General features: G+C 40.3%; 1 protein-coding gene across 1 annotated transcript in view; it reads right to left on the minus strand.

Moving 5' to 3' along the window:
• The window catches only part of IL17RD (interleukin 17 receptor D), a 43,581-nt gene extending 32,420 nt beyond the window's left edge, over nucleotides 1–11,161 (minus strand). Inside the window, exon 1 of the mRNA XM_042020946.1 lies at nucleotides 10,964–11,161. Coding sequence (XP_041876880.1) covers nucleotides 10,964–11,095 — 132 coding nt within the window. The 5' untranslated portion in view covers nucleotides 11,096–11,161. The remainder of the gene's footprint in view (nucleotides 1–10,963) is intronic.
• Between the last annotated feature and the right edge of the window lie 7,541 nt (nucleotides 11,162–18,702).

The raw sequence follows: 18,702 nt of genomic DNA on the forward strand, positions 1-18,702 counted from the left end.
ACATTTATTGGACATAATTGTAAAATGTAAACATGGAAACAAGTGGTTTTTTCGTTGCAGTAAAACCTAACCACAGTGGGAGGAGAGGGAGGAATCACAGCTATAACTCCAAGTCAGCTTGCCACAGACAAGCACATAGATAAACTACTGGAGTTTGCATACTGGAGCTTCACTGGTTGAATGGAATATAATAAACAATAACTAAAACATGTAAACCAAATGCAATGTGGTTACCCTGAGCAATCATCATCCACAGCTACCAGCATTCTTAGGCGATATTGGGTGTTATTCTAGCACTTCTTTGGGGCTTTGATGCCTACATTTACTGCCAGAAGGTAATAAAAAGAAACTTCTGTCATTGCAGCTCATTCTTTAGAGAGATGAATGTCCCATTTTCAAACCTCTGCATGACATTTCACAGCCAGCAGTCCTTAATGAAAATGAACCCCAAAAGTGAATGGCATGATTAGTGAATTACTCTTACAAATGCAGCTATATGGAGAAACCTAAGCTACCCCAACTTGCATTATTCCTAACTAATGAATAAAAGATAAAGGTTTTGTTTCCTTTGATGTTGTGAAGAAGCATGGAAAAATAACTTTTCACCTGTTAAGGGTCTGGCTGAGTTAGGTGTTTGTTTTTTCTTTTTGTTTCTTATTTTAACTCTTTTCGTAGTTAACCTATTACTCCTGTCAGAAGGTAAACTAAGCTAATCATTAAACACCAGGAACATAATTTGCTCAAAACAGCGAATTAAACAATAAAGCAAAGTTTTAACTATGCAACAGAGAATTTTACTGGTTCTTTGAAAAGTACCTTAGCTAAACTTTTTGTAGTCAACAACAGAAAAAGCAAAACCTTAGATATTCTTTCACAAAAAAAGGATCGGGCTATATATCTGACCCTTTCTCCTTTTGGGTCTGTTAACACTTGCTTTGTGAAGCAGTACCAGGATACCTCAGATAAAATTTTGACAGAGTAAACAGAATGAAAGCTCCTTATAATGGGGAATAATCCTTAACTGTACTCCCTAACTACACAAATTTGCTCATAGATACTGTATTAATAAGAGACACTGTCTTCAGAGCAAGATAAGAAATGGAGAGAGTTAATAAGACCCCCACTGGGTCATTCTGTAATTTTAGTGGTAATCTGTCCAAATTCCATTCACAAACTATAGGCTGGATGGTGAAGTGCCCCCCTTGGGTTACAAACGAATACACCACTCTTCATTTCCTGGCAGGAAGGGTTGTATAGCGTTACCGTGAGCTCTGTATTCCACCACGGACTTGGCTGCATTTCAACAGATGCTGAAGTGATTTCTGAAACATTATCATCTTCTTTCTTGTGAAAAACTCACTGTTAAAAAATGCTCACATGAAAAATCTTCAATACTTTATATGCTCATTATACTAACCTCAACCTCTTTTGGTGAGACACCTTTTAAAAAGTTATCTAAATTAACACAATTCAAGGGTGGGAATTTTAAAAGCATCTGAATAGTTACATGGAACACTGGGCCTAATCACAAAATTAGCTTGGGGATTTCCTGACTCCCCTGTCCAGTTCCTCCGCCTCCACGCTGTAGTTCACCAATTCGGAACATATACTTAATATAACTGCATGGGGGCTTCATTTTCTCCATGTCACTGAAATTACTCCAGTTGTGAAAAGGGGAAAAAACAAAACAAAAAAAGTAGGGATACTTTCAATTCAAATTGCTTTAATAATGCGATTTACATTGCAGCTCACAAATAGGTGCACTAAAGCAGGTGAGGAGGGAAGGGCAAACACCAACACCAAAGTGGGAGGAAACAGATGGGAGTGAGAATTTCACTAACCAGCTTCACTGCTGAGTCAATATAAAACATAACTACACCCCTGAGCCACAAAAGAGAACAAATCCCATTGAAAGTTAATAGGAGTTAGGGCACTCCATCCTTTTTCAGAATCCCACTCCGAGCTTCTAAGGATCTTCTCACACTTCTAGGGTGAAGCTTAAATCACTCATTTATACCCCATATCTCTCAAACTTCAAGGGCAAGCCCAGCACAAGCTTGAAAGCTTTGCCAAAAAGGTTTGCAATTCAGCAATGTCCCCTTCCCACACCATACTCAAAGTTCACCCAGACAGAGCACTCTTTATGCTCAGCATAAATTGCACAAGTTGCGAGTTTCAACTTCTGTCCTCATTTTGTTACTACTGCCTGCAACTGGGGCAAGCCCGGACAGGAAGATAAAACTGATTCCCATAGAAACTGCAGGAACAGGAAGCAGTGCAGGCAGGCTTTACAAGGGCTGTGAGACAAGATACAGACTGGCACCTCAATAGCTCAGACAGAGGAAATGAATGGAATTTTCATTGGCTGGGCAGCCATAACCAAAGGTGCTCTGGTACACTTGAGGGGGGAGAAAAAAAATCACAGAATCATTAAGGTTGGAATCAAGGAAGTTATTCCTGTGGGATAAACAAAGATACAACTTTACAGTGCGCTCCCAACTCTGCAAGAACACACCACATGGGTTGTTCCAGGATACACCAATGCAACACTACGACTGTAGACAGCAATTATCAACAAAGCCTAAGCAGCAGAAATTGCCCTGCCAGCCACTGCTCTGGGTCAGCCGGGCCCCCCAGTCCTGCTCCTGCTGTTGAGCTCGCTGGCTCCACATTAGGGTGGCTCTGAGCAGCACTGCCCCTGCTGAGATCATCACCCAAACCCTCCCCACATGGGATGCACTGGGGAAGGGATGCGCACGGTGAACTTGTGATCTCCTTCAGCAGGTAGGAACATCCCCATAAACACAAAAAAGCAGCCAGAGGAGAGAGGCTTGTACTCCCCATCTCTTGCATGAAGTCAGTCCCAGCAGCTCAGGGCTGGGCAATCACACAGCATCACGCCACTTCAAGTATGAAAGAAAATCACATCAAAATGGAAGTCAAAGTGTTGCCACTGATTTTAACAGGTGGGGTTTTAGCTCTTTAAACAAAACAGCCCAATAAAACCAGAAACAAATCCCTTAGTTTTCCATGTTTGAAAGGAAAACAGACTGGGGAGCTGTCTGTACAAGCAGATGACAGAGGCGTGTTTGGAGTTTGCTTAAATCACTGTATAATAAAAAAAGATAATGTGACTATTTTAAGCTGTATTTTTTAATGCTTTCTGATTCCAGACCAGTCACACCTGGAATTACATATGTTTAACTGAGCAGCTGATAACTTACAATTTTAACAATTTCAAAGATTAACTGTTTGGACCTAAACATTCTCATATTACGCTTTTCTATGAGCTAAACTAACTTCACATATAATTTTATTTGGGGGGAAAAAAAAAAATCATTCTCTTCCAGCCTGTAAAATGAAGGTTTTAAAAAGGGGACTTTCACAAATCAGATTACTCTTCAGTATTTTACATACAAATAGCTGAAACTAAACTTCATTATAGATAAGCAAACACAGAACAAATCTTCTTTCATGAATACCAGAATTCAACCCAGCAGCCTGGAGATCCTCTTGGAGTTCCTTAACTTTTAGATGAAAGTATTAGAAAACATATGGAAATATTTTTATGCTATAATTACAAAACTCAGGAAAATAAGTTTGTTTTATAAAGGTAGGGTGAACTTTAAGCAACAATACGAGTTTGAGATTCCCATGGAGAACTAAAATCCCCCATTTGAAAATACAAAGCAAAGTTAATTAGAAAACACAGTTTGAGCAAAGAGGGCCCTTGCAAAGAGTTCTTAGAAAGGATCACCTTGAATGTGTTTGATGCTGAGGCGACACCATAACTTTTCTTCACACAAAAGCAGTCATCTACAGAGCACAACCAGATGTTAAGTTTTCTTTTCTTAGTTTCTGTAAACCTCTGTGACCTCCCTCAAATTAAAAAAGGGAATAGCATTTTTAAAGCCACAGGAGCTATCATTAGTGAAGCATTCTAAGGATTTTCATTAATTCATAGCCAGCCAACCAGGAATTTTCCCACAGCCGTATACAAAAAAAGTCAGGGAAGTCATTGATTGCTTGGTTGGATTTGAATGTAGTCAGAAGTAAGATCAGAAATACCTAGTCCCTCCCACTGATATAAGAGTGAAGAACATAGGCAAGGTCAGAAATTAAAATCCAAGTCTGCCCACCAACCATGAGGAAAATCCAGCAGGGCCATATAACAGGGGGTATAGAAATGGTTATTACACCCAATTTTGTGAGATAAAGGATCATATGGATAGATCATTACAAATCAATCATTTGGAAACCTTAAAGCCCAGAATGTGCAGCTCCAAGCAGATCTGCAGGCCTATCATGTCCTTCAGACAGCAGCCTCAAGATCTGATTGATGTTGTCCAGTTGTTGGTGTAATACCCACCGTTCGCAGCAACTCATGTCCCGATACAAACTTTGAGTTGGGGCCCTTTGAACTCCACACACTCCAGAACAATCTCTTATTGTTCCTGGGAACCCAGGGCTCAGCACAGAAGGAGCTCCTACTTTCAGTGTGAGATCCTCTGAATACAAAGGCTGGAGAAACCAGAAGAACAGATTCCAGCAGCGCTGTCCTCCAAGTGCCCGCACTGCCCTCGGCACTGCTGCAGCTCTGCAACGTGTCCAGGGAAAGGAGGAGGTCTGGGAGAGCTGCGGGCTCGCTCACTCCATGCTGCCAGCAAAAGGTGCATCAGTCAACACAGAGGGCAGCACTTGACAGGCACCTCTGTGTGCCAACAGATCACCAAGAGGTGCAAATCGGATTCAGGTTAGTCATAGACACACAACTCTGGTTCTCCTGAATCAACCGGAACGCACATCTCAAGAGTTTATGCTTTCAGGTGCGACACCTGATGTAGCATGAAATCTCCTAGGACAAAGCCACCCCTCACATTTATTTGGGCACACTGGAGTATGAATGATGTGCCCCAAAAGCAGATTTACTCTCTTGCTGAATAACAGCCCAAGGAGGAATAATAAAAATAGGATGTCTGGAACAATTCTTGTAGTGACGTAATATTGTACCAGCTTCCAAGTGAGAGAATTTCAGAGAATACAGTATCTCCTGGAACATGTGCTGATGCCTGATAAAACTCTAACCCAAGCCTTAATTAGTTTTAATAATCAAATCAAACTTTGGGAGAACAAATCCCTACCTGCACACTTGATTTTCCTCACACTCTTGGAATCTACCATACAGAGGTGAGAGGTGAGAGGAGGAGAACAATGCTGCCACTTGTACCTTTAAAATCCAGAAATGATGTCTTAGACATGATGCTGAAAGTACAGTTTACTAAGTGAAATAGGTTGAAGTGTGTTAAAATACACATTTATACCCTGGTTTGGCTGGCAGAATTTTGGTTAACCAGAGTGGTAATACCTGTGTTTCTGTTGTTTGAATACTGCAATGAGCCTGTCCATTACTGGCATAATCCTGTATTCACTACTTTACCAAGAATACATCTGGTCAAAGTCTTTATGATAAAATCACATCGAAATATTGGGTGTCAGGATGTGCCACTCCTGTTGAGGAGAGCTGGAGAGGACAAATAGGACGGTGAAACAATTACAAAATACTATATGCATGAAAGGGTAAAATCCTTTTTCAAGTTTGCACTTAAATTTTGACCCTTAAATAAAGTCTCACATTACCATAATCTAAAATTAAGTACTTCAGATGTACTGATCTGTTGATTATTTTAAGTTATTGTAACTTACACTTTCATTCAATCCTTTGTTATAATTAATATAGAGATAAGGATATAAAAAATAAGCATTCATGTAACTCATACTACTTTTATGTGGTTTTTCCCAGGTATGATGTATTAATGCGTAACATTCCTTTTTAAATGTAAAAACAACAATAGGAACATCAGCACTAACCTCAACTTCTAGAAAAATGTATTTCAAATACACCTCATTGTAATGGTAGCAGTATATATAAAACCAAAGCAATATACTTGAAAAAATTTTTTACTTTCAAAAACTAAAAATGGCATTCAAGCTTAGCAGTTCTGCAGTAATACTTCACACTCCTCTTGTTTGCTTCTAAAAACACATGCTAAATTTATGGGTAAAATTCAGCCTTTGAGCATAATTAAGCAGGCAAGTTCACATCAAAGCTTTGTTTCATCATCTTTAGACTGATCTGTTGGAAAAGACAGCTGGTCCTTATTACACACCCTTTAAATGTTGCAGTTTTAATTAAGAAACATCCATGTTACATTAACATTACCAAATAATTAACTAAAGAAATGCTAGTATAATCTAATCGTGACAACTTAACATTCTTTCACCAGTGGACTATACAGTATTAATCTATTAAAGGAGAATTTGTTCTTAAATAAATGTCTCAAGATTTTAAATTAAGTCTGATACAGCAGTTTCTACACTAGTACTTACTCAAAAGCAGATTTTGAGGGCAATAAGGCAGGGAGTGGAGTTGAACATCTAAAGTAAGGGACATGTTCTAGAGAGGAACTCAATCAAATCCGTAACAGTCCCAAGCAACTTCAACTGCAGAAACCCTGTTAAGTCAGCAGCTGATGAATTCCCATCATATTCAAATTTCCCAGTTTCGTGCAAACACATAAGGAAATATACAATTTCATTGTTAATACTGAGAGTTAGTTTCAATTACATAAACATATGTTGCCATATTTTTTTCCTCTAGGTCATGTTCTTAAATGCTCATTCTGAAAACACAGCATTAAACTGCTCAGCCTCGCAGTTCCTGAGGAAACGGTGATCTGCTACTTTAAACACTAACATGTTTAGGCTACTTCATGCATTTTTAAATTTATTTAAACAGGCAGATTGCCATCAACACTTTTTGACACTAGAGTAGAAATGGGTTGTCATTCTCTGCTACATTACTCAATAAATGAAATTCAAAAAAAAAACAAAAACAAACCCTGGAGGGACCCTGAAGTCAAATTCTAAGCTGAACAAAAGTCATACAGATGCCTACCTGCATGACTGACCATGCTTGCAAAGCCTTGCACTCAACATCTTGCATTGTATCTAACCACAGAACACACGAAGCTTTAAGTGACACATCTCATCAATCCTGAAACGCTACCACATTGTTCTGGATGCCACAGAGAGATCTATTGATTCTATAAATTCCCAAAAAATAGCAGATATGGAACTGCTGGCATCTGGTGTGCAGAGCAGTAAAGCAGCTCTGGAACTGTCCACAGATTAAAGAACTCCCTCACAGCAAACATTAACACCTTCCACCATGCTCCATCTTAGGTCTGTCTTCTGCCTAATACCTTTCAAAATTTTTAAATACTCTGCAAGAGAAAATCTGGGTTTTTTAACTGTTGGAAAATAACATTAAATAGAAGGGACAAATTTAAACTTTGGTAATTTCTTACCATTTTATAGGGTGTTTTTCCTCCAAAATAAAGTTCCCAAAACATGTACTTAACTGGGAAAAGTACTCCCATTTGACTTAACTCTGTGTCTGGCAGATTCCTAACTGTGGAGAAGCATGAGTCTACTTTGGGATGCTTGAGGAGACAAATGTAGGGACACAACAGCATGAGCCTAAAGAATAATGAGGCAGGCAGAGCTCCCAATAGTGGAACAGTAGGAAATCTTCAGTCTCTGCTCTGAAGTGAAAAGGAAATAGAAAGTTCCTTACACAGAGAGCACAGAAGGGGACACAGGGAATTTCAGGGAGAATGCGCGGGAACAGAGCCCCTAGTCTGTCTGAGAAGCTTTGCTTAGCAGAGCAAGGGAAGGCACAACTCTGCTAACAAGGAGGGGAGGGTTGGTAAAATGCTGGATTATTTATTCTTCCTCATCATACAGTCACATTAAATTTAAGCTTTATACTCAACACAGTTCAGTGCCAGGAACTTCAGAGGAATTAAACATATGAAAATAATTACTCATGTGTGTAGTCACATTAGAATCCACAAAACAAGTTGAGAGTAAAGTTGCTCATGTGTTTAACACCGAATAAATGAATCTGAAATATATTCAAATCATCCTCAGATCGCAAGTCTGTCTTCTCTGTGCACCTCGTGGCTTGTTTACAGCACGAGAAAAATTCAGAGACTACTTTTCCAGAAGAGCTCCCCATGTGGACACACTTATTCTAGATTAAAAGAGGCCCCTCTCTGAACTACTTTTTTCTGGATAAAGGTATATATACAAGGTACTAAGATCATCCATATGGAAAACTACTTTGCAATACTATTCTACTTTAAGCAAACATCTACCCTAATCTGAAATAATATTAAGTGTTGGAATACATCAAGATTTCTTTTAAACATCAATGAAAGAAATCCTACACCAAGCAAAGTCAATCCAAATTCTACAATCCTGAACCCATTGAAATCTGACAATTCTTAGCCACAGTAATGTTAAGTTACTCATCTTGTTGAGTCTGCAAAACAAATGCCAGTGTATTGCCAGAGAAGATGAATAATATGGGTTATAAATGTATTTTGTGATGGAAGTTGTAAAAAAAAAAACCGAACAAAAAATCACATCTAGAATGTGATTTAGTTTATAGTTTTGGAAACGTTAGGTATTAATAATTTCAGGAGCTATGAATAAAGCCAAAAAATACTTCCACATCACATTCGTTTAACCATAGTCCAGTAATATGCTCTCATTCAGTCAGTTTTTTACTGCTACAAAATATTGAGCACACTTAAAACTGTATTTTGTACAGTGAAAGAAACCTGTGCATTACTTGTGCATGTATCTATATCACCTGTGTGTGTATGGAGAAATATGGAACACAAGATTCTCAAAAACAACACTCAGATGATAAAAGAAAGATTCACCACAGGGAAATGCACCACACATTTAAAATTTTAACAAAGGAAAATACCCAGCGTGAATGTACCTAAATGCACGTAAACCCAGCTAGCTACATTTTATTTCTCCTTGAACAACCATCAAAATTTAAATGACATATTTTTAGATTATTTATGCCCTTGAGAATTACCTCAAGTCAACCACTTCATTTAATGCAAACTAGACGTTTTTACTTTCTCTATATAAAATGTTAAGATTTATTCATGCCCTTAACATACATTAATTAGACACTACTTATAAATAACCTGCAATAAGAATAACTATTTGAATAGGATACAATTACTTAGGGCTTGTGTCTTTTCAATCAGTCAGTGTCCCTGCAGTGTTTAGAGTGGCAGAGGGGAAGTGGCCTGCGGTTAAACAGAGGAAATACCAAGGAATTTTAATAGAGCAAATAGTCTCTTTACTTCCTACAGGGTACTACTTCAAAGGCAGCCCCGCTCCAGAGCAGACAATGTGTTAGAGGGGCCATCAGTCATTTAATAGTATGTCAAGTCTACTCAAAACTTACATGCAGTCCAAGATAAATACCACATAACTGAGACAATGGGTACCATCCTGCAGTCATTACTCTAATAAGTGCTGCCCTGCCTGCAGTATGGAGGCAATCATGTGCAAGGGTGGTATTACAAAATCAGACTACAAAATTATAACTACACAGTCAGACAAGGTATCTAATAAACTGGCTAGGGAAGTCTGAACTTGAAGCGGAAAATACAATAAAACCAGAAACGAGTACAAATATTTTATTAGCTAAAATGGTACGTTAGTTGTGAGCAATAAAGACAAAGGGGAGGGGGTTACGCTAATTGGAGAGAGTGTAAGTTTGCTGATCTAAAAGCCAGTCAAAATCGTTATATTAAAAGAATTATATTGTGGTACATTCCTGTTTAACACACGCAACGATATTAATTATGTAAGCAAAAAAATCCAGAACAAAGCGCATCTGCATATTTCTATAAACGTCAATATACATTAATTCAAGTGCATTACAACTCACGTACTATGACTTGTAACAGTGATAATTTACTTAATAGAAGGTGCAAAACTTGACACAAATATACAATGGTGTTATGAGCCTACCCATGCCTGGTGAAACACACAATAGACGTACTCAGCCAAAACATTTTATTGCTAATTCTGTTAAAAAGACCTTATAGGGAAGTCTAAACCTACAACTGTTCCATCCAACACAAAGATTTAGATCCTAAGCTTTACCAGGGTTTGAAGTTTGTTTTTCCACACTTCTTTTACACATTTCCCCATGCCTTCGCCTTTCTAAACTATGCCCTACAAACTTCTGAACTGTGTGTTGCAGCAACGTTCTCAAAGGATCTGATCTGAAACCAGGAAAATCCTTAGTGACAGTCTAACAAAAAGGAAAAGCAATGAAAGTCAGTTGTGTTCCCTCCAGTGTTCCCGGATCACCACGCTTCAACTAAACCTGTAACCAGACATCGGGAGACAGCACAGGAACAAACCAAATCATACAACTCAAAAGTTATTAAAAACGTATTTTAAAAAAAAAAAAAAAAAAAAGCAATCGAGAAAAGTCTGACAGCAAAACACACCAGAAACGGGAACAAAAGGCAAAGACCAGTAACAAAACGTTTATCACCTTCCTCCCCCTTCCCCCTCCCGTAAATTTCCTACATCCTCTGTATAATGACCAGGCCCGGAGCTAAGACCCCAAACCGGCCTCGAATCATTAAAATAACAAAGCCCCAGCGATCGCTTTTATCCAGGTCGGCTCGGGGAAGTGGAAAGCGCTGGTGGTAAAGGACCTGTTGAGTGACTTCTTCACACTCGCCGGCTACGAGCTGCCTCCCCCCTCGGCGAGAAACCAATAAATATCCCTCGCCGGGAAATGCCACTCTCTCTCCCGCCCGCAATTAACTTCCAGATGCAGAGCCCCGGGGCAGCGTTATTTGCTGCAGAAGTGTCTCCAGGGCAGCCGCTCCCTCCCTCCGGAGCAGCGCCCCAGCTCCGCGCGGCTCTCCCGACCGCGGGACAGCGCCCGAGCCCCGCGGCTGCGGAACTCGCGGAACTCCGCGCATCTCCCCGCGCCTCGCCAAAGCCCCTTCCCCGCCGCGGCTGCGGGCGCGGGGAGCCGGCAGCACCGCTCCGCTCTACTCACCCTCCCTGCGCACGCATCGGCCGCCGGGCCTCTCCTGCCGCCGGCTGCTCCGGCGGCCGCAGCGAGCCGGGGACCGCCGAGACAGGCGGCGAGGGCGAGGAGCAAGGAGCCGAGCTGCAGCCCCGGTGCCATGGTCCGCAGCGAGCCCGGCGCGGGCGGCGGGGCGGGGGCGGCAGCGCTGCCGCCCGGTGCGTGTCGGTGTGTCCGGGTGTCTGACGGTGCGGCTGTGTGTGCATGCGCGCCCGGCCCGGGGGCGGGGGGTTCGCCCGAGCCCCGGCCCCGCCGCCCCCGCCCCGCTCCAGTCCTGGCAAGCGGCAACAATGGGAGGGAGCGGGACCCCCTCCGGCTGCTTTGCTTTGCGCTCTTCCCTTCCCTTCCCGGGGAGCCCTCAGTGTGCGGGGTCTCCCCGCTCCCCGGGACAGCGGGGGGCTGCTGCTGCCTTCCTGGCAAGTAAGGGGTCAAGACAGTACCTGGCCGAATTCCCATCTTGGTTATATGGTGCGGTACCATATTCCTGATCCACTCACTACATTGCAAGGAAGAGAGGCATCACTTAGTGACACAAAACCAAAGGAGTATGGTCCAGGTGCTTCACAAGATCAAGGCCACAAGCCAAACATCAGTCATAGATCTTTGACGTGCTTTTATGCATTACCGAATCACAGAATCAATTAGGTTGGGAAACACCTCTGAGATCATCAACTGCCATGTCCAGTCTTTCCTTAAACACTTTCAAGGGACAGTGACTCCTCCATCTCCCTGGGCACTCCATTCCCATGTCTAACCCTCACTGTAAAGAAATTCCTCCCAATGTCCAATCTAAACCTCCCCTGGCACAGTTTAAGACTGTATCTTCTCATCCTGTTTCTGCCTGGGAGAAGAGACCCCACTGGCTACAACCTCCTTTCAGGTAGCTGTAGAGGGTGATAAGGTCACCTCCAAGCCTCCTTTTCTCCAGGCTAAACAACACCAGTTTCCACAGCTACTCTTTAATTACTCTTTAATTAAGGAAGACAAACTGGAAGAATATAATGTCATCAAGTTTTCAACTGCAGAAAATGCAAAGGAATTTGTACATGGCAATAAATATTTCAGCTTATTCAACTGGCGTTAATTCTGATATTACATGCTTTGATGAAAATACTTTTCTTTAAAATTAAATAAATCCCATTTATGATAAATGTCAAATGCAAGCTGGTCTAATATATCAGTAAATCACATCAATTTCAACCCCTTTGCCTCAAAGTCATGTAAGAGACAGAGCAGCCCAAGGCTCTTCTGAGGCACAGGATGATTCAGCTTGGAAGGGACCTCAGGGGTCACTAGGCCTAACCCTCTGCTCAAAGTAGCCCTAACTTCAGTTTTAGATGAGGCAGCCCAGGGCCTTGTCATATGTCCCTTTTAGATATCACTTAACTCCAATCAGTTTTGAAAACCTTGATTTTAGTACATTCTGTTTGCAATGATTGCTCTTGGACAAAAACATCATCCTAATGGAACAGACAAACCCATCAGTATTTTATAAAAGACATTACAGTTTGGATTAAAATAGTATGTAAAACCACCACTAAAGCAACCAGTTGAAAGGAAACATGACCAGCTGGTAATTTTTAACTACTATTGGTTTTACACCTGTCATAGGGTTTTCCATCCTTTGTGACTAGTGGTGAAAATAATACAATAAAACTTCCTTAAACTGCTTGTTTAAGTTGATGGATCACAGCCCTGGCACTCATATTTACCTTTGAAAACAGGTTTGTGACTTCAGGAAGGCTATAACCCTCCACTGTGATATGAACAGAAATTACATTTTTGCCATTAAAGGTTTTTTTTTAGCAAAAGTTGGAGGTTAGGCCATAGCTCTTTGCGGCTCTGGGAACAAAAGGTTCTTACTTTTGGTGTCCATTGCCCCTGCAGGCTGGAATTCTGAAAAAGGTAATATTAAGTCTCTAGGTGGAATCTCACTGATTTTATGATTAGATATTTTTGATGGTCAAGTATACCCAGGCCAGAATGGAAGTTTAGCATGTTTTCTCACTGTACACCACACTCTTCTGTCTGGATATTCCTGCTTTACTTTCTCCTTGCATTACTCAGAAGTAATCTAACAGACTTGAAAACTATATGAGCATTTTTATTTTTAATCAAGTCAGGCTGCATAAAACCCATGTAAATAACTAGTCCTTTTCTGTTTGAATGGATTACAAAGGACATAAATACAGCATCGTGGCTAAAGAAAGGAAGACATATGTACAGTTCATTTACAGGTCAGTAAATACCTCTGCTTCCCATAACCACCTGTGGCAAGCAAGGATTCCCTGTTGAACATAACACCACTGATTTGCAATTAAATCTTCTAAACCATAGGGAAAACTGTTTGGCTTTTTCTGTTAACTGAGATCTAGACTGCTGGAGAAGCTGTAATTTTTAAGTGTGGACAAAATTAGAATTATCTGTGCCATTGATGCATTAGCCTATGATTTTAACAAAAACAGATACACAACAAAGAGTGCCAATGCCTCGGTAGCAGAATAACTGAAGAACTCACAGCTGCCACTGGTTGCACTGGCAGTACCCAGAAAGCAGCAAAATGATTGGTCATATTTACTGAGACCTCAAACCTAGCAGCACAAAGCAAAGATGCCATCTCACAAAACCAGTATTGATACCTCCTTCCCAATAGTTCAGCCTACGCTAATAACAAAATGACACGTCTGAAAAACAATTCCTCCATGGTGCCACCATGTCCAACTTATCCCGTGAGTGAACTGAATACAGAAGTAGTGCATTGCTCCGGATCCATTTAGAATAATTTATACTGAAGTCTTTCGTGGAAAAAAGTAGTGGAGAGGAAGGAATCAAATGACAGCAGTTAATGTTTCTAACTGGAGTCTCCAAACTGCTGCGAGCTCATGGAAGGGCGAAAGTGGCTGCAAGGACTCTGCTTGCCTGTAGGTTCTTTTGTCCTTTTTACAACAGTCTCTTGTTTCTGAGCAGTATAGAATGCATACTATCCAAAAGTCATGGGTATCAATATCCTGCATTCTACAGCTGGTTTTGGTTGCCACTCTCCCTTCTTGCTTAAAGCTAAAAATCCCTTTTTTTTCCTTCCCCTTTCTGAGCAGCTGTTCCCAGATGGAGGAGACAGTGAGAACTCAGCAATCCCTATAAAAACATGAAAACTCATGTACCAAAAATTTCTGATAATATGGTTAAAAATTCCCTACAAAAACGTTCTATTGCTCAGCAAAAATTCATTCTTGGACTTGGAAGCTGTATGCTCCATCCATAGTTCATATTTCTAGCACTGAATTCTTTCCCAAGAGAGACTGACCTTGACTGCAAAAGAAATCAGCTTACTTTGGGGCAGAAAGCATTCATCAGGCTTGTAGAGTATTCAGTTGAGTCAGACAATCATGACTATTGCAATATCACAATATCGCAATATGTCAATAACTCCTGTTACAGACACTGCCCACTGTTAGGAAATGAGGACGAGATGCAGTGAACCAAGCAGACAATGTGCTAAAAGAGATGCCAGAACGGAAACCCCTCAATGTGAGGGTCTTCTGGAACTTCATCTGGCAGATACTGGAAGACAGAAAATCAGATCTTTTGAAAATACCCACTTACATGAAATTGTCCCACTTCCATGGGGATGGTTTATCTATGGGATGAGCACTGAGCATAAAATAGAGGAAGAACCATCTTCCAGTATCAAACTTTAAGATCAAAACTAACAAGTGTGAAATGGATGTGGACACTCCCAGCAAGGGCATGAAAATTCCCACCTATGTCAGGGGTCATAAAAATACTGTTTCCATGGAGTCTTCTGTATTATAACATGCCACAGTTTCAAATGATCTGGCCAGGCTCAAGTGAAAGGTTATCAACTGATAAGAAAGCAACCTCAAGCCATAAAATTGAATTGAAATTTGAATCAAGTCTAATTGTTATGAATACCTATCTTGTTCAAGGCAACTGTTAAATCATTAGGCCTTGAGAAATGTGACAAAAATTCATGAAACACAGAGTTCTCAAAGAAAAATCTGTATTACCAGTCCCATTTTATAGATGGGGAAACTTAAGCACCGAGTCATAAAGATGCCTGCTTTTATGTCTTGCACACATGCTCAGGGCTAAACCAATAATTAGATTTGGAGTCAGGAAAGACTCTGTGCCTTAGAACGGCAGGAAAAGACCCCTGTGTGTAGCATTCTTTGGTTTTAATTTGCTGCTTTCTGTAGAGACACACTCTGCTTCCTAAGGTCATCCAGACAGTACTCATGGGTGCAAGCCTCCAGAACAATTCCACCCAAGTGGCTGCTTCTCTCTCAGGAGTGGCAAAGAGCACCCAGCAGGCTGTCGTGGCAGCCAGCTGCCTCCTGCTGTGGCCACACGTTTATTGGCACTTTGGAGTAGCTGCTGCTGTGTCCAGATGGGAAAGTGGAATAAGATGCATGAATTCTACTTTGACACTGGCAGCCACCATTTTTATATCCAGATGCTTTGCAACAGGTCCTGAAACTGAGCATCCAGTCCTTACTGCTGGCTAAGCCAGACCTTCCAGAATCCCATGGAGTGTACTGGCAGGGATGTTTCTCTCCTGCTCACTTTTTTGTCACAGTGTCATGTTTGAGACTTTTCTCAAAAATCTCAAGTCTGTCTCCAGATATTTGGGGATGTGTTGAAGCTTGTAGAGTTCAGAGAGAAGGGAGTGAATGGTCTTGTGACCTTTCTGGATGACTTAATCTCTTCTACAGGAAATTGCACTCAATGACCAGAGAAGTTTTAAGTCCTATATTCCTAGAGGCTCAAGTCAGCATCAGATGTAGGAGTATGTTATGGTGAAAAGGAAATGACTGAACTAAAGCAAATACTATTATATGAAAATTACTTCTGATCACCATCAAATCAACAATTTGTCAGTGATCCATGGATGCAAATCTTCATATAATATTACTCCTCCCCAGACCTCACAGTTCCCTATATTGTATAGAGGCCTCCTTCTACTGGCAGACGATGTTTGCAGCCAAATGTCAACTTTCTGTATTTCTGTTGAGTTTTGTATCTGTTTACTCATATGAATATAATAAAGGAAGTTCTCTAAGATTATTCAACTTAGTGATGTGCCACCAAGCACACTCCTCCCTGCTCCAAAAGCACACTGAAGTGACTCACCCTGTGGCCACATGTTGTTTCTGTGGGAGCAGGGCAGGACTGCATCTTTCAGCAGCAGTCTTCTGTTACACTGGATTAGGTGTAATATGAAACTGCACTTTTAGAGAAGAGTAGATTTATGATGCAAAGAAAATTTAAAATTGCATGGATGAGTCATTTTTCAATAAAAATGCTGTTGAACTAAAAATATTCCGAACCAACAACTGTATCCCCAAACTTATCTATGTTTTATTCTTTAACAACAAGTGAATAATTTGTAATGTTCAATTTTAAAATAATGTATTTCTGCAATACAGAAATTTTATGTCAAACAGCTATTAAAAACATAAACCAAGATCCTCGCAATGCAGTTTGAATAAATGCCAGAAATGATAATGAAGTAATGTCTTTACAAAAGTTTCCAGTTTTAATTCTACTCTCAACCCTTTCTTATTGCAGCACAATGCTTCCCATGCAGACAGCCTGTCATTTTCCTTCTGCAGGGAAATACGGGGGAGGGAGGTGGGGCGGGAGAACAACCCTAACCTGATTTAACAGTCTGTTGTGCAATTCAACAGCATCCTGTGGCAATGTCTGCAGAATTAATCCTAGCATACTAAGGGACCCCTCACTGAGCATAACCTGCCTTAAACCCTTTCCCATTTAACTGAGGGAGAGCTATTTGCTCAAGCACTTTGGGATGACATCATTTGTTATTTGAGGCCAAAAGCTAAGGGTAATTAAGGCTAAAGAAAATGTTCTGAAAATTTTTGCAATTAAAATGCATGGAGACACTTGTAACAGATATCACTACAGAACAATAGAAACATGACTGGAAGAATTACAAAAAGTCTGACTATTGTGCAACCATTGTGGAAGAAAATTGGAAAGCCCTTTGTCAGTAGCACCTCATTCTACTCCCACAAAGGGAAATACACAAACAAAAGAAAATACAAAGGCTGGAGACATATGGAAATTGCATTTTTTGTTTATATGATAGATATTCCCCCAAATAGTCTAATGTAATTTTAAAACATTTTATAACAGATTTACAAAAGAATGCACAGCATTTCTACATGACTGGGCTAAAAAAAAACAGAGGAAGGGCCTTGTTAGGAATGACAACTGTTGCTGGCAGCTCTACCTCTCCAACAAACAAACTCATGGTTCTTTTTATCTACAGTCTGGCATATTATTTTAAAACACTAATTTGAAGCAGTTGGATATCAGGATTGAGTTAGCTGCTTGTTTTTGGAAAGAGTAAGATAAATATGCAGATAGTAACAGACTGATCAAATGCAGTGAACAAGATTTGTTAAGACTCCATGGAAAGTTAAAGCCTGTTAATATGGTAAGTTACAATAGATAATTATTTTTTCTTTCAAATTAGATTATAATAGTAACAATCACTGAAAATACTAGTCCTCCTAAACCATAATTTGTGATAAAACTAACTACCCCAGATCATATTTTTACAGAGGAGAGAAGGAAAAGATTGAATCAGCTTTCTCATTTAAACAAAAAAACATCCCCAAGAAAAGATTTTCCATGTAACCCACTTAAATTTTACAAAAGTTTCAGCATTCTAAGGGCAATGCTGATGCCACCTGAGAATGCTTTCCTCTGACTTCCTTTCTCTGCCAAAATGAATCAGAGCAAATTGCAGTAATATTGTCAGATAACCACATCCTGTAGCACATAATGAGATTAAACTCTGAAGTGAGGGAAGCCTACAAATATTTGAATCATGACAGAAATTAAAGTGGATACTATTATATTTTAAAATATATTTTTAGTATTTTGCTCTGACCAAATGCTTTGAAATGCAATAAAATTAAGAAATGCACTGTATTTAAATGACATGAAGTAATTTCTTATCCTTCTAATGTGATGAAACAATGAAAAATAAAAATCTGGTGGCAATAAGTGTTTCTGCCTGGCAAATATTTGCATTGACAACACTGTATTTATTATCACAGAAGAATTACATTAGTAGATATTGTACCAGAAGTCATTCTAAGTTTTACACCATAATGAGTGGGGTTTTTAGAACTGCAGGATAATTTGTCAAAAACTTTCACAGAATCATTTAGCTTAGAAAAGACCTCTGAGTCCAACCCTTGACCAATCACCACACTGTCAAGCAGACCATTGCAGTAAATGCCACATCCAGCGGTTTCTTGAGCATGTCCAGGGATGGCAATTCCAACATCTCCCTGGGCAGCCTGTTCCAATTTTAACAACCCTTTGTGTGAAGAAATTCTTCCTGAGAATTTCTTTCTGGAATGTGAAAATATTCTCCTACCACAAACTGGCAATGCTGGGCAGTCTTACAGACACATAATCACGACAGCAGCCTAAATTCATTTAGAGGCAAGATTTTAAAAGGTTGGCTGTTCAGAGTACCAAAAATATTAAGCACCCGCACATCACTAGGTTCTGTCATTATTGAGCACTCAGAGCTTTGGAAAATCAGGCCTGACATGGAGCATTTGTATGCGTGCACGATGTCAATTCGGTCACGAATGTTGGTAAATTGGAAGGATCAGTCAATCCCTTGCGGGCATCCCGTGCCCACG

The sequence above is a fragment of the Corvus kubaryi genome, unplaced genomic scaffold (assembly GCF_017639235.1).
Source record: "Corvus kubaryi isolate FWS band 111438036 unplaced genomic scaffold, C.kubaryi_AGA036_p1.0 124, whole genome shotgun sequence".
Lineage (NCBI taxonomy): Eukaryota > Metazoa > Chordata > Aves > Passeriformes > Corvidae > Corvus > Corvus kubaryi.